The following is a 14702-nucleotide window of genomic DNA, read 5'->3' as shown; positions in this document are numbered from 1 at the left end:
CTTCAGCTGTCAGACGGATGGTACGTGCATCTTCCTCTGTCTCCAGATATTTATCACAACAAGGCAGGATTCTTCATCCAGATCTGTTGTTTCTTCATCTGCAGGAGTGGACCATCAGACATCCACATGCACAAAATCTATATGCAACAATTTGTGATAAGCAAAGTGAATACCATATATTATGACCTGATTCAACAAACATGGTTGAAATGGTGTGGTCTGTTACAGAATATTTTTGGATGAGAAAGATAATTACAGCCCTAGTCTTGCAAAGACTAATGGATGTGTTCAATGTTATGCATATTAGTAGTCCTGTTGCTCAATCTCTCCTCAAAAACTACTTTATTCACATTGTGTTCATCACTCCTTTTACTCTCTCTGTTCCCACTCTCATATGCATGGAGTTCCTTTAACCATCTGCACTGTATCCATCCTCATTTCTTTGGTTTGCTGTTTTTATCAGTAAACGTCTGGGAAGGCAAGGAAGATTTTCTTTAAATTTTTGTTTGCTATTTCCCTATAAATAGGGCATAGAAACATTAAGATCATTTTTGTACATGGCATCACAGTGAGGAGAAAAGGCTAGTTCCAGTGCCAGGTACTGCCTGGGTAGGATCCCAGATTTCCTGTTAAATGTGGTCCTCTGTGGGTAGTGACGGTAGTAAAGTGCTAGAGAATAGCCCTGTCAGTTCAATGGAAGGACCTCACTTTTTCTTGGTACTTAAAACCTGTCAGACTGCCCTGGGTGATGAAGAGTGGTAGCTAACAGTCCTATAACCAAGCTTTGGGTACAATGCACAGTACATGTGCAATTTTTATTGCTAAAGTGGCTATAGAGAATAAGTGAGAAAGAATGAAAATAACAAATGGGACAATAAGCCAGACTTTATATATACAAAAAGAAAAATGGCTTTGATCAGGGAAACAGACTTTTTCTAGCTTCTCCAGAAATGACTGCGTTCTGAGACAGAACTGTATTTATGGGGTCCAAGGCCAATAGGTCCTTCCCAAGGGTGAGGGGTTTATATAATTCTATAAATTGTCTTTCCTCCTTCTTGGATGCCCTCTTCAAACAAAAACAGCCTGTAATGAAGAGAAAACAGTTAGAAGCAGGTAAGATTTGGAGCAAAATGAAGGAGGGGAGAGAGATGGAAAATGCTAGTATAGTCCATACACCCTCTTTCTTTTCTTTTCTTTTCTTTTCTTTTCTTTCTTAAATTATAAAGGCATGTAGGGGAAGGAACTGGGACAAAGTAAAATAGCCTTTACTCCCTGAAGTTCTCTGGGGAGTGGGGCATTTAAGGTCTCCCTGCTCTTGGAAGGGTGGGACCTTTCGAGTCCAAACCTTGTTAGAAAATTGCTGCTGATTGTTTCTGTTTATTGTCACATCTAGACAGACTAGCAGTAGGTATAGAAAGATATCTACAAGGAGCCAGATGTTCAGCTAGTGCTAGTCAGTGGAGCTATGGGGGGCATGGATCAGCATTCACGTTGCACTCCCTGTCAGTTCCCGGCCATGGCTGGGGCAGCTAATGATCCCACCAATGGCCCAAATTCTGCGATGCATCCTTGTCTCGTGCCACCAGGGCACATTGTTCAGATGCTGAGAAGAAGTGGAGCTATGCCAATTTGTGCAGCCAAGAAGTTTAGCCTGTACATTTAAAAGATTCCCATTCGAGAAGGGTTAGTATGAGCATACCCTTCCCACCCGCCCCTGCTAATATTTCCTAAATAATTTCCATACACTGGTCTCTGAAGCATACAAGAGAGAGAATTAAACAGGTCAGTTCTAGCATCATTAAATTGACTCCATACTCATAACCGCACAGGCTGTGGCTGTGGATAAAATTAACAAGATGTGGCTCTGTTAACAGATCTGGTTGAAACTGTGTATGGTTATGTATTCTGCATATGTTTATGTTCAAAGTTATATTTATGTGAGTGCATCTATACAGATGCTTCAGATAGCTGTTACTTTGAAGAAATAAACAGAGGTGACAGTCCAGTCACCTTCAGCTGTTGATAGCTAATAATGTGTTAATTGAAGCACCAGCAAATAGCAGCAGATTAGCACTTGGTTGACACCTGAATTTTAAAACAGACAGAGTGTAAATAAACAGTGTTTGCTGTGAAAATTAAAAAAAGAAAAATAACAAAAACAGTGTAGTAGCTGGGGAGAGGGATAGCTCAGTGGTTTGAGTATTGGCCTGCTAAACCCAGGGTTATGAGTTCAATCCTTGAGAGGGCCACTTAGAGATTTGGGGCAAAAATTGGTCCTGCTAGTGAAGGCAGGGGGCTGGACCCAATGACCTTTCAAGGTCCCTTCCTATTCTAGGAAATTGGTATATCTCCAGTTATTACCTATCAGTTTGAGGGCATAGCTACACTTAAAAGGCAGTAGTGGCAGAGCTTGCTTCATCTTTAATGAAGATGCTCTACACCAACAGGAGGGAGTTCTCCCATCAACATAGTTAATCCACCTCCCCAAGAGGCAGTAGCTATATCAATGGAAGAAGTTTTCCTGCTGACCTAGTGCTATCTCAGGGGAGTTCAGCTGGTATAACTACGTGAATAGTTATATTGATATAGGTCTGTAGTGTAGACCAGACCTTATTCAGGAAACACTTGGTCACTACACATCAGGGATAGTAACTCTCAGTCTGTAGTCACTATCCACTAAATAGTTTATGTTAGCAGAGGTTTGACACTTCCAGTTCCATCTTTACATATTGCACCTTTGTGACACCCTCTTTGTTTTGGGCCAAATTGTGATAGGTTCTTATGTGAGTGCACAAGGGCCAAGAAGCACCCCCATGTCCCTTTGCATGTTCTGTGCAAAGGTTATCACAATTACAAACCATGCACTCAGGAGAGCAAAAGGAGGGGCAATAGCTCACTTGCTGTCTCTGCACTGAGGGGCAGGGGCTGCACTCTCCTAATTGATGGTGCAGCTTGCACAGTCTCCCTGCACAACAGGCCACTCTATGCTTTCCTGAGGAACAGTCCATCCCTAAGATTCTCCATGCTACTGCCTGCTCCGGCCAATGCCAGTTTGGCCCATAGGGATTAAGTGATTTATGGCTTCCTCCCCTGTGTGAGGTTTAAGAGTGAAAATTACAGGAAATCTGTGGGGCAACACAGCGGGAGTGCACTATACAGACAGGGAAGAGGGCTACGTAATCATGCCAGGAGACCAAGAAGAGGACAGAGTCATAGAAGCACATGGAACAGATAACAGGGAGGAGAAAATGATCAGTGATATTAAAGAAAGATAGCAAAGGAGCAGGATAGACCTTCAGATTTAACCTGGAAGATGTCATTAGCAGGAATGGTCCCTAGGGAATGGAAAGGGTGAACGCTTGCCTGGAGTGCATCCTGGTATAGTAGTAAAAGTGTGTTTTTTACTTGTATTATGCAAAAATAAGACGTGCATTTTACACACACACACACACACACACACACACACACACACACACACACACACACACACACACACACACACACACGCTACTAGAGTGCAGTTGTTGACAGTTTATCCAGGAAAATCTTTGACACATCATTTTCTGAATAATTACTGGAGAACTGTTTATATTGTAGTTGAACACCCTGCTGGCGAAGTTGGTTTGCTAGTTATGAGAGTCTGTGGTAGGTGAGTGCAATTCAGCTTCTAACAGAGAGGCTATTGAGCCTACAGTTGGAAGGATTTTAGTTGTATAAAATGATTATACATTAGTAACTTGATTCATTTGATTTTTTTATTTTCCTTCTCCTGTGTCACATTCATTCATAGCAAACCTTCATGTAATGTATCTCACTGGCATAATAAATCTCCTTTGGCACCCATACTGTATAATGATCTCTTACAGTATATTACAATTGCAAATTAAAGTTAGCTTTAATTTAAATTGTAAAAAATTCATTTTCATTATATAAGTACTGCCAGCATAAAACCTGTGGGTGTAATACACCCATGGGTATCCACACTTCTGCAATGCTGAGTGAATGAAAGACACAAAGCCTATATTTTCACATTGAGTAAATAATGCTGCACATAAATATTGAGGCATTGAACATAAAACACTCTATGCAAAAATATAGACTTTGTTTGTTTGATTCCTCTAATGCTTTAAAAAAGCTTTCACCCAAGGGTACTGTAAGTGCTGTATTTAAAATGAATTCCATTTAAGGATTTCATGTTGTCTATAAATTTCTCTATTGAATTACTGCCTTATTTTCAATTCAAGGCAATATATTGTTTATTTATGAAGAACATAGCATGATGTGTAGCTATCTGTATCAATATATAGTGAGATACACATCTTGCTAGGTACTTGACAGACATTGAGAAATATGTACTTTCTGTTGGAGACTTCAACACAATAATATATTAATATGTTAATTAAAGCAGCTTTTGAAAAATTGATTAATCCTTAGTGATTGACTGTCTTCCAGTTAGACACAGAACAATACTGTTTTGACATTAATTCATATAATTAGTATTGTTTGCATCTTATAAGTAAGCTTAGAAAGAAAAGATTTTTATCGGCAAATGTTAATACACATCTGTTTCTTTGAAGACACACAACCCCCTGAAAAAATATGTCCATCGATGATCCTCGAAATTTACAAATAGGCAAAGTAAGAAAAATGTTACCTGAGAACTTATTAGTGTTTGGAAGGCTGTTTATTTTGTATATGTTGACATATGATGGCAATTTGAGTTTGAACAGCTATAAAGATATAACTTCTCTACTCTCATTAAATGATTATTCTGACCCACCCATTGTCTGATATTATAACAAAAATAAATACTGAATTCTACCAATCTTAGACATAAGTATTGCACATGAATTCACAGGCATTTGCAGCCACTCTTGGCAAGCACAAGTAATATGTTGCAGTAGGTTAGGGTACAGGCTCTCCCATTATAGTAACTGAGAAATCTAGTGCTGGAATAGTTTTCATCTTTCACTTGAATCTGATCATTTTCTGTCAATTTAGCTTTTTAGCTATCCTGTTTAAGGAATCCATTTTACTTCAGACCCCAGAAGGAAGAGCTCTAGCAGCAGATGAGTGTCTGTGGCCACTTATAAAAGGAGTCATTAGATACAATCAAACCAGGAGAGAGAAAAGATCATGAGGAAAATGTAGAAGAGCAGCTTCAGTTTAGTGAAAAGAAGGCAGAAGCAAGAGTAGAAGGAATAGCTGAGGAAGCAATACTAGCAGAGAAGACTAAGTGAAAAAAAATCTGACTTTCCCAAGATGTTTTAAGGAAAGGCTGGCAGAAATGGCAAACACTTTGTGTTATTTCCTCTAGGCATTCAAGGAGTATTTTGTTGATTCTTGGACCTTGTGGCTGGATTAAAATGTGGATTGCAAGTATCAATCATGGGCACTTACCCCCATGTGGATGCTATTCAGTCATTTGTCCTATGAGTTGGTTTGACACATTGAACTTTCAATGTCTTGCACAGCTTCAGTCTCTCCATATCTAACGCCTTACATCATGTGAAGAAAGGAAGGAAGACTCTAGCTATGCAGGCCAAGTGGAAGTCAAAGGAGGAGGTGGTGGGGAAGACCCTTCTTCTTTCTGGTTGCTAATATATCTTTAGTCACTGTGGTCAATTTGAAATTCACTGGAGCTTTTCTGCCAGGTTGCTGTTCGGATGCTGTTACCTCAGATGAATGGCTAAAGTCGCAGTCTCTGTGTGCAGCCCATTCTTCTGTGTCCATGTCTCAATGGGTCCAGATCAAAATTTGTTCTGTTATGAAGCAGGCAGCATGACCGCTCCGCAAAAGCTGAATCCTTTTTAATTAGGTCTTCACATAAAGATTATTTTCCTGGCAGACAAAAACCAAAATTAGTTTGTGTATTGTTCGCTTCTTGGCAGTCTGCATCAGTTTCATTTAATTTGTCAGCAGTGAAGAGACAGGAGATAGGAGTAAACTGTTAGTAAATATTTATCTGGAGGGAAGAAGGTGGTAAATTTTTACACAGATCTGTGAAGTGCTGGTGTTCACTAGGTGCACTCTGACATGAATCCTTTCCTTTTGCTTTCGTCTCTTCCGTTTCCTCACTATATCCTGTTTTATTCACAAATGGTTGGGTATTTACACAGCTTGGATTCAATTTGTGGTCACTAAGGTAAGATAGATAATGTCATAAGTTTACTGAAGCTCATTAAAAACTTCAGAGAGATTTTATTTGCTTGTGAGCACAATTTTAAGAGCTTTGCACCCAAGAAACCTATTTAATTGTATCAGAATGAATGAAATCTTATTATTTAACCCTCTTTTATATCACTTTTTATAAACTCTTTTATTGCATTTCTAACTTGCATAACCATTAGAATTTCACATGGAATTTCAGCAGGTCCATATCTCTATAGTGGACCAAACTCCTGGCTCGGAAATACACCAGTCTTTGGGGTTCTTGAAATTTGGCCTAGAGCTTTGTCCTGGTTTAAAATATTTTTTATATAAAAGATCTGCTTTTCAGCTTTTTTGCTCTTTCAGTCTACAGGGTGAAACTCAGCCTTACATAGAGGGCCCAGCATGAGGCTTTAACACCACTTATGTCCTTAGAATAGGCTATGATGGAAAACTTTTTCAAATCAAAGAGGGTTTTTCAACATGACCCGCAGGCCTCTACATTAGTCTGACCTCTTCTGGAAATTTGCTCCATGGCCCTCATCCCCTTGACACAGAACACTTGCTCTGTAGATGTCATAAACTTCCATCAAGGGTTCAAGCCGCATTATCTGAGGGGAATGCAGCTGTGGTGATGGGTGATGGGTGGAACTTCAGTCACTGATATAATTGGGTCCTGACCAGCGGATGTCTTTGACTGTTAGATTCAAGACCTTAACTTGGCACTAGAAGCATTCGGGAGCACAAAGTCATGTCTCCTTGGGTTTCATATCTCATTTCTGGTTATCAAAGTTAAAATTCCAGTTTTTCTGTAATACTTAAGCTACTCTCATTTGTTCATTTGTAATATTTGATTTGTTTGTTAAATAGAAAAGATATTGGCTATTAGAAAGCTACTTTGCAATTTCATTAAGGCCTGGTCACTTACAACACACATGCACCAACAAAAGCCAAATATTTTGAGCTAATGGCTCAAGCCATTGCTCCCTCTCCACCCTCCAATTTTTCACAAAGGTGTTATTCAGGGACTGAGCAACATTATTAATTCTTTTGGCATTAATCCAAAAGAGAATAATGACGGTGCTATTTGAATGTACTTCTTTGTATTTAAATTGATCTGTCTGTGATAAAACAGTCATCTGAATAGCCTGAGAATGGAAAGGAATGAGTGGAGTGATTCTCCAAGGAGTCAGAAGTAAACACATACATAGGTTGGGTTGGTAGAGGAGGGAAAACTTCTCAATATGAGTGATGGATTCAGATTCACCTGAACAAGTGGGAAGGGATTTGATGCTCAGGCTCTGTGAGCATCCCAAGAAAAGTATTTGATAGAAAAATCTATTGGGGAGGGGATCCTAAGTGAAGGAATAGAGGCAATAAGCATCAGAAACAATGCTGCCCTTCCCCAACAGATGATGTTATGATGCCTAAATAAGGTTGGCAAGGGGCACAGAGAAAGCTTGGTGACCATGAGATGATAGCTATACAGAACCAAGGATGATAGGTGCAGTGTTCACTGATCACACAGTGCTAAAAGTGCTTGCAAGAGCTCTGCATGCTGTGCATAACAACTCTTTGTCTGGGAAGCACAGGTCCCAGTACCACAACAGGGTCTCCCAAATTATCCTTAAAATAGGATCTTTTTGGGTCTGGGACCCTTGTGGAGAAAGAGAAATTCCCTTAACCTGCATATCTTTGAGACTCATGTTACAGATATTGTCTTTTCAGCTGCAGAGTCCCAGACAGTTGTGTCTCAAGTGAAAGTAGGGTGTCAGTGTAGACTTACAGGTGCTACAGGGATTGTACACCCAAAGTTAGGGGGAAACACATGTATCATGGGTACAATCTGATGAATCCTTCTGACTGTGGCATACTCTGTAATAGTCTTTGCCTATGGTACAACATGTGATATTATCTAGCTGATTTCTTTTTCCTATACCCAACAATATCCTCAACAATGACTCATTGTTAAATTAATCAGAGGTGAAACTTAATTGGGCAGTAAACAGACAGTAGAAATGAATATTTGTCATTTAGATATTCAAATAATTCACTTTCAGCACATGTTGCATTCCAGCAGGGAATAGCAGGCTGTGTGTATGAGGAAACCATTCAGTAACTTATTGAAAATAAGTAAGGAAATAAGATACCTACTGTATGTAAAGTGTTTTTTTAATTACAACAGAAAAGAAATTCTTCAGAAATCATCTGTCAGATAGCTTATTGATCACATGCATTGTGGCAAGATTTCAAATAATATATTAGAGAAAGATCGAATCTTGTGTATCAGGATTATAATTAGCCCAATAAATTATATGGGCCTAGTACTGCAGACCAGCATCCATTGAAATATACTGTAAAGCAAGAGAAGCACAGAGTGTCTGTTGGAAGAAATGATACATGTTCAAATATTAGGGCACAATCCATTCCATTTTAAAAGTAAACAGTATCCATGATAACTTGGAGTTCCATAATGGGGGTTGAAGCTGATGGGAGTGATACACATCCTTCATTCAAGATCTATGTCAGAAGCAGGTAAGCTCCTTTTAGGAGTAAGATAGCTTAAACAATAGGGGACTGCTGCCCATAACACAGGCGAGGGGATTTTACAGGGGCCTGGGAATTGCTTGGTGGAGGTGCATGTGTCTGAGCAGAAGCAGTCAGGAAGACAAGGATACAGAAAAAAAATCCCCAATTTTAAGATCCTGTAGAAAAAATAGCATATGATCATGCAATTCAAGACTGTAGCATAATACAGTTGTATGGGTTGAAAGGCAATTAAGGTTGCACACGCAACCTATATTGAGACATTCCTATCTTTTGAGTGCTTGACTTTGCAATCTTAACATTCTTTTAACATCATTTTGGGATGTAACAGAAATTTAATCCTTTTGAATCATATTGATCTCCAGTTTGGGTCATCACCAAGGTTTGGACCATTAGAGCCACAACACAGATTTCTACCACTTGAGCTAACAGAGTAATGGATAGCAGTAGTAGGTTGTTATATGGGATGGGACACACATTTTGCCAGTGGGTTTCACAGTTTTTTTGGTGACAGAAGAAGAATGTAGAGACTGAGGACTCCATGTTCAGTATTCTCTAGTGGTTAGAGGTGCTGCTGGCTCTGTGCCTGCATCCTTTCTCTTTCTCACTCTGGTTCCTCTATCCCCACATCCCAGATCTTTCCCCTCTACTTCTGTCTTTGCTCTGCCCTCTCTCCTCCTCTACTCCTGTCTTGCCTTCTGCTCCCCGTTCCCTCTGCTCTTATCCAATTCAACAATCCTGCCTCCTACAACCCCCATCTGCATTTCTCATGCTTCTGAATTTCCCCCCATGTTGCTTGGGTGTCAGCAGGGTGTGAGCAGGGATAGATGGTCTCCCTGATCTCAGATCTGGTGGTGCAGTGACCCCGAGCAGTTGGGAGCTAAGGTTGCCAGCTTGCAAGTTTCCCCAGGATCATCCTCTTTTTGAGAAAGCAGCAAAGAGTCCTGTGGCACCTTGTAGACTAACAGACGTTTTGGAGCATGAGCTTTCGTGGGTGAATACCCACTTCGTCAGATGCAGCTACCTCTTTTTGAGGTAGCTGTCTATCATAACCTAGTGCCAGATTTGGACCTTAGCGTCCAAAATATGGGGGTTAGCATGAAAACCTCCAAGCTTAGTTACCAGCTTGGACCTGGTAAAGCTGCCACCACCCAAAAAATTAGAGTGTTTTGGGGCACTCTGGTCCCTCCAAAAACCTTCCCTGGGGACGCCAAGACCCAAATCCCTTGAGTCTCAGAACAAAGGGAAATAAACCTTTTCCCTTCCCCCCTCCAGGTGTTCCTGGAGAGACACACAGAAGCAAGCTCCGTGAATCTAAACAGAGGGATTCCACCCTCCCCCGTTTCCAGCCTTGGAAAACAGAAGTACCGAGAGCTAATTTCTCTTCCCCCCTCACTCAGAGGGAATGCAAAGTCAGGCTAGTAAATCTAACACACACAGATTTCCCCCTGACTTCTTCCTCCCACCAATTCCCTGGTGAGCACAGACTCAATTCCCCTGGAGTTCCCCACTAAAGAAAAACTCCAACAGGTCTTAAAAAGAAAGCTTTATGTAAAAAGAAAGAAAAATACATAAAAAATGGTCTCTCTGTATCAAGGTGACAAATACAGGGTCAATTGCTTAAAAGAAATATGAATAAACAGCCTTATTCAGAAAGAATACAATTCAAAGCACTCCAGCAACTATACCATGTAAATACAAAAAAAAACCATATAAATCACTATCTGATCTTTTGTATTTACAACTGGGAAACAGAAGATTAGAAAGGCAGGAAACAGAGATCCTCTCATAGCCGAGAGAGAGATAGTCACAAGACAAAGAACTCAGACACCAACTTCCCTCCACCCAGACCTGAAAAAGTCTGGTTTTCTGATTGGTCCTCTGGTCAGGTGTTTCAGATTACTTCTTTCCAGGTGAAAGAGACGTTAACCCTTAGCTATCTGTTTATGACACTGTCCCTGGAAATCTGCAAGGGTGCTCAGTACACTCTGCCAATTGTCCAGTTTTGTGGGCTTAGGATCATCCCAGAAGTCCCCTTTATTTTTTAACCTCAGAGGTGGCAACCCTGCTGGAAGCAATACATGCAGGGAAAGTCCTGCTCACCCCTGGCAGCCCCAGAATGGAACATGCTCAGTCACTCTGCAGGGATGGCTCATGTGCAGTCTAGGCAGCACAGAGGAGCTGCTATGGGCTAAAGCATGTTCAGTGGAGATCGAATCCTCAGAGAATTTAGCTGCCAAACTCTAACAAGAGGCTACTAAGCATGTGCAAACTGAGTTTTTTGGGTGGCTTATAACTTGGCTAAATTTAGGCAAATTTTCACAGGCATGGCAAAAGGCACATCCCTGACAGCAGGGTGACCTTCCTGCCATATTTCAAGTCTCTGTCCCAAATCATGGAGATGCTAGAGCTTCTCAACCAAACTGTTGTAAGAATTTTTTTAACATGGGCAAACGACGCATTTTTCCTAACCTCATTCTAAGGAGCAACGAACCCATTTAGCTGAAACTTCCCCCCAAAAATTCAGCATAGGCAGACACCCAGCATGGAAAGTTTTAGCTCAAACTGTTAATTTGGCAAAGTTTTAAGAACATTAATTGCTACTCAGAATACAGTTAATTCTAATGTGCATGGACTGCTAAAATTCTGTTTTAAGTAGGGCTGTCGATTAATCGCAGTTAACTCGTGATTAACTCAAATATTAATCACTATTAAAAAATTAATCGTGATTAAGCACTATTAAACAATAAATACCAATTTAAATTTATTAACTATTTTGGATATTTTTCTATGTTTTCATATTATTATTATTTGTATATTTTATTACAAATATTTGAATTGTAAAAATGATAAAAGAAATAGTATTTTTCAATTCACCTCATACCAGTGCTGTAGCGCAATCTCTTTATTATGAACGTGCAACTTACAAATGTTGATTTCTTTTTGTTACTTAACTGCACTAAAAAACAAAAGGATGTAAAACTTCAGAGCCTACAAGTCCACACAGTCCTACTTGTTCAACCAATCACTAAGACAAACAAGTTTGTTTACATTTACAGGAGATTAATGCTGTCCTCTTCTTATTTACAATGTTACCAGAAAGTGAGAACAGGCATTTGCAAGGCACTTCTGTAGCTGGCATTGCAAGATATTTACATGCCAGATATGTTAAACATTCGTATGCCCCTTCATGCTTCAGCCACCATTCCAGAGGACATACTTCCATGCTGATGACACTCGTTAAAACAATATGTGTTAATTAAATTTGTGCCTAAACTCCTTGGGGGAGAATTGTATGTCTCCTGCTCTGTTTTACTCATATTCTGCCATATATTTCATGTTATAGCAGTCTCAGATGATGACCCAGCACATGTTGTTCATTTTAAGAACACTTTCACTGCAGATTTGACAAAACGCAAAGAAGGTACCAATGTGAGATTTCTAAAGATAGCTACAGCACTTGACTCAAGATTTTTAAGAACCTGAAGTGCCTTTCAAAATCTGAGATGGATAAGGTGTGAAGCATGCTTTCAGATGTCTTAAAAGAGCAACACTCCAATGCGGAAACTACAGAACCCGAACCACCAAACAAGAAAATCAACCTTCTTCTGGTGGCATCTGACTCAGATAATGAAAAGCAACATGCATCGGTCCACACTGCTTTGGGTTGTTATCAAGCAGAACCCATTATCAGCATGGACACATGTCCCCTGGAATGATGGTTGAAGCATGAAGGAACATATGCCTCTTCAGTGTGCATCTGGCACATAAATATCTTGTGATGCTGGTTACAAGTGTGCCATGAGAACACCTGTTCTCACTTTCAGTTGACATTGTAAACAAGAAGTGGGCAGCATTATCTCCTGCAAATGTAAACAAACTTGTTTGTCTGAACACTTGGTTGAACAAAAAGTAGGACTGAGTGGACTTGCAGGCACTAACATTTTACATTGTTTTATTTTTGAATGCAGCTCTTTTTTAACCTGATTCTACATTTGTAGGTTCAACTTTCATGATAAAGAGATTGCACTGCAGTACTTATATTAGGTGAACTGAAAAATATTATTTCTTTTTTTTTTGCAGTGCAAATACTTTTAATAAAAAATAAATATAAAGTGAGTACTATACACTTTGTATTCAGTGTTGTAATTGAAATCAATATATTTGGAAATGTAAAAAACATCCAAAATATTTAAAGAAATGGTATTCTATTGTTAACAGTGCAATTAATTATGATTAAGTTTTTTAATCTTGCAATTAATCGTGATTGATTTTTTTAAATTGCTTGACAGCCCTAGTTTTAAGTTAAAATGCTTCCTCAGCCTGGGGAACACACAGGTGTTTTGGATGAAAGTTTGCTTTATAAATGCTGGGCTTGGACATTGTTATTCCACTTTATTACTCTTCAGCTGTCACTTAACAAAAGTGATTCAACTATTGCTACTTTTCTGTAGTTTATAATGTATTATACAATTAAGTGGCAGACCTTAAAGACTAGAAATCTGCTCCAAATCTTTTCACTGAAAGACACTTTTAAGAAAATGTCTTTCAAAGCGAAGTAGACAAAAGATATATTGAAACTTTTTACCATAGCACCATTCTTGATGTAAAGCCATGTGAATAAAAAATTCATGATAGTAAATGGCTGGTTATTGATTACTATAGTTTTGTAGTGAAGAGACCATAGTATACTGGCATTATATTAAATCTCCAGTGGTGCGTTACAAGTGAGACTTATGTAGGGCTTTCCCACTATGGGGGGCCTACAAACTTTTGACACTGGTGCTTTGATTAGGCCTCTAGTACTATGCATTGGTTTCAAAGGACCACAACTATTTTCAGATGAATTGTAGGAACTAGAGACTATAAGGACTACAGATCCCGTGATGTAGTGTTTGGCACCCTCTGGGACACTTCGATCTTGGCGTTGTGATCATGTCTCAGAGCAGAAGTGGAAAGTCAGGGATCTTGCCATAGGGGAAAACCGCAAGTTCCATTTTGTTTAGGCATTTCACCATTTTGTTTGTAAGGAGTTGTTATTTGTCCACCATATTGGTAACCTTCTTCCTGAGACAGTTGGTGCCTTTTTCTCTGTAAGGCAGGAAAGAGCAGGGGTCACATGGCCTGTGTTCTGCCTACTAACAGGAGAGCATAAAAGACTACCGCACCTGAGAGGAGAGGCTGTCCTTCCTGGTGGCAGCGCAGTACATGTCTTAGCCAAGACTTTGAGGGATCTACAGAAGACCACAGAAGAAGATCTAAACTCCATAGTTCTAGCTGTAAGTTCCTGACCGATTCCTGTCTTACCTGTATCCTGAACTCCTGTGTCCTCATCTTGCTGTCCTGATGTATTCCAACTGTGATGTCCTCTGTCATGGGTCCATTCCTCTGAACCTGGTGTAGTATGCTGTGTACCTCTGTACCTTATCTGTAGTAAATTCCCCTTTGTCCTCATGAGTTTGGGACCTTGACTTTATGTCAGTTTGTTGCACCTATATGCCATTTGTGTGTTGTTTTGCTGAGGGTCCTATAAGTTACTTTTTCACTGTTTAATAAACCAGTTTGCTTTATAGTTAATCCTGTCCTTAGTTTTCTCTCCATTGATAGATGCGGTTTGGGGGAATGAGTCTGCTGGGTAGGGAGTCTGAGGTGTGGAACTTAGAGCATATCCAGTTAACCATAGGCAAGATCTGAATTCCTAGTTAACACACTACAGGGACTACAGTGACAGGCTGGGAGACTGAAGGATGAGGCATTGGCTAAGGGAAGCTGGAGGAGAGAGAAGGCTGAGAAAAAAATCAAGGAACTCAAAAAGAGTGTGAGGAGTTTCATGGGAAGGGAGGCGAGGCCTCAAGAAAGTGTCTGGTATTTTAAAACCATGGGGTGCACAGTCTGGAAGGGCTTGAGTTTGTACAATGTTAATGATGAATGTGCTTGTGTATGTTGTTTTTAAAGCTAAGCCTTAGTTGTAGTGAGTAGTGGTTAAATTTACTTTAATGTTTATA

At 39.8% G+C, this 14702-nt stretch overlaps 1 protein-coding gene across 1 annotated transcript in view; it reads left to right on the top strand.

The window, feature by feature from the left end:
* Positions 1-14245, top strand: part of TRIQK (triple QxxK/R motif containing) — a 129099-nt gene extending 114854 nt beyond the window's left edge. The window contains exon 6 of the mRNA XM_030553457.1: positions 13843-14245. Coding sequence (XP_030409317.1) covers positions 13843-13869 — 27 coding nt within the window. The 3' untranslated portion in view covers positions 13870-14245. The remainder of the gene's footprint in view (positions 1-13842) is intronic.
* Positions 14246-14702: the final 457 nt, after the last annotated feature.

This window comes from Gopherus evgoodei, chromosome 2 (genome assembly GCF_007399415.2).
Source record: "Gopherus evgoodei ecotype Sinaloan lineage chromosome 2, rGopEvg1_v1.p, whole genome shotgun sequence".
Taxonomy (NCBI): domain Eukaryota; kingdom Metazoa; phylum Chordata; order Testudines; family Testudinidae; genus Gopherus; species Gopherus evgoodei.
This window is presented reverse-complemented; position numbering and strand designations above follow the sequence as displayed.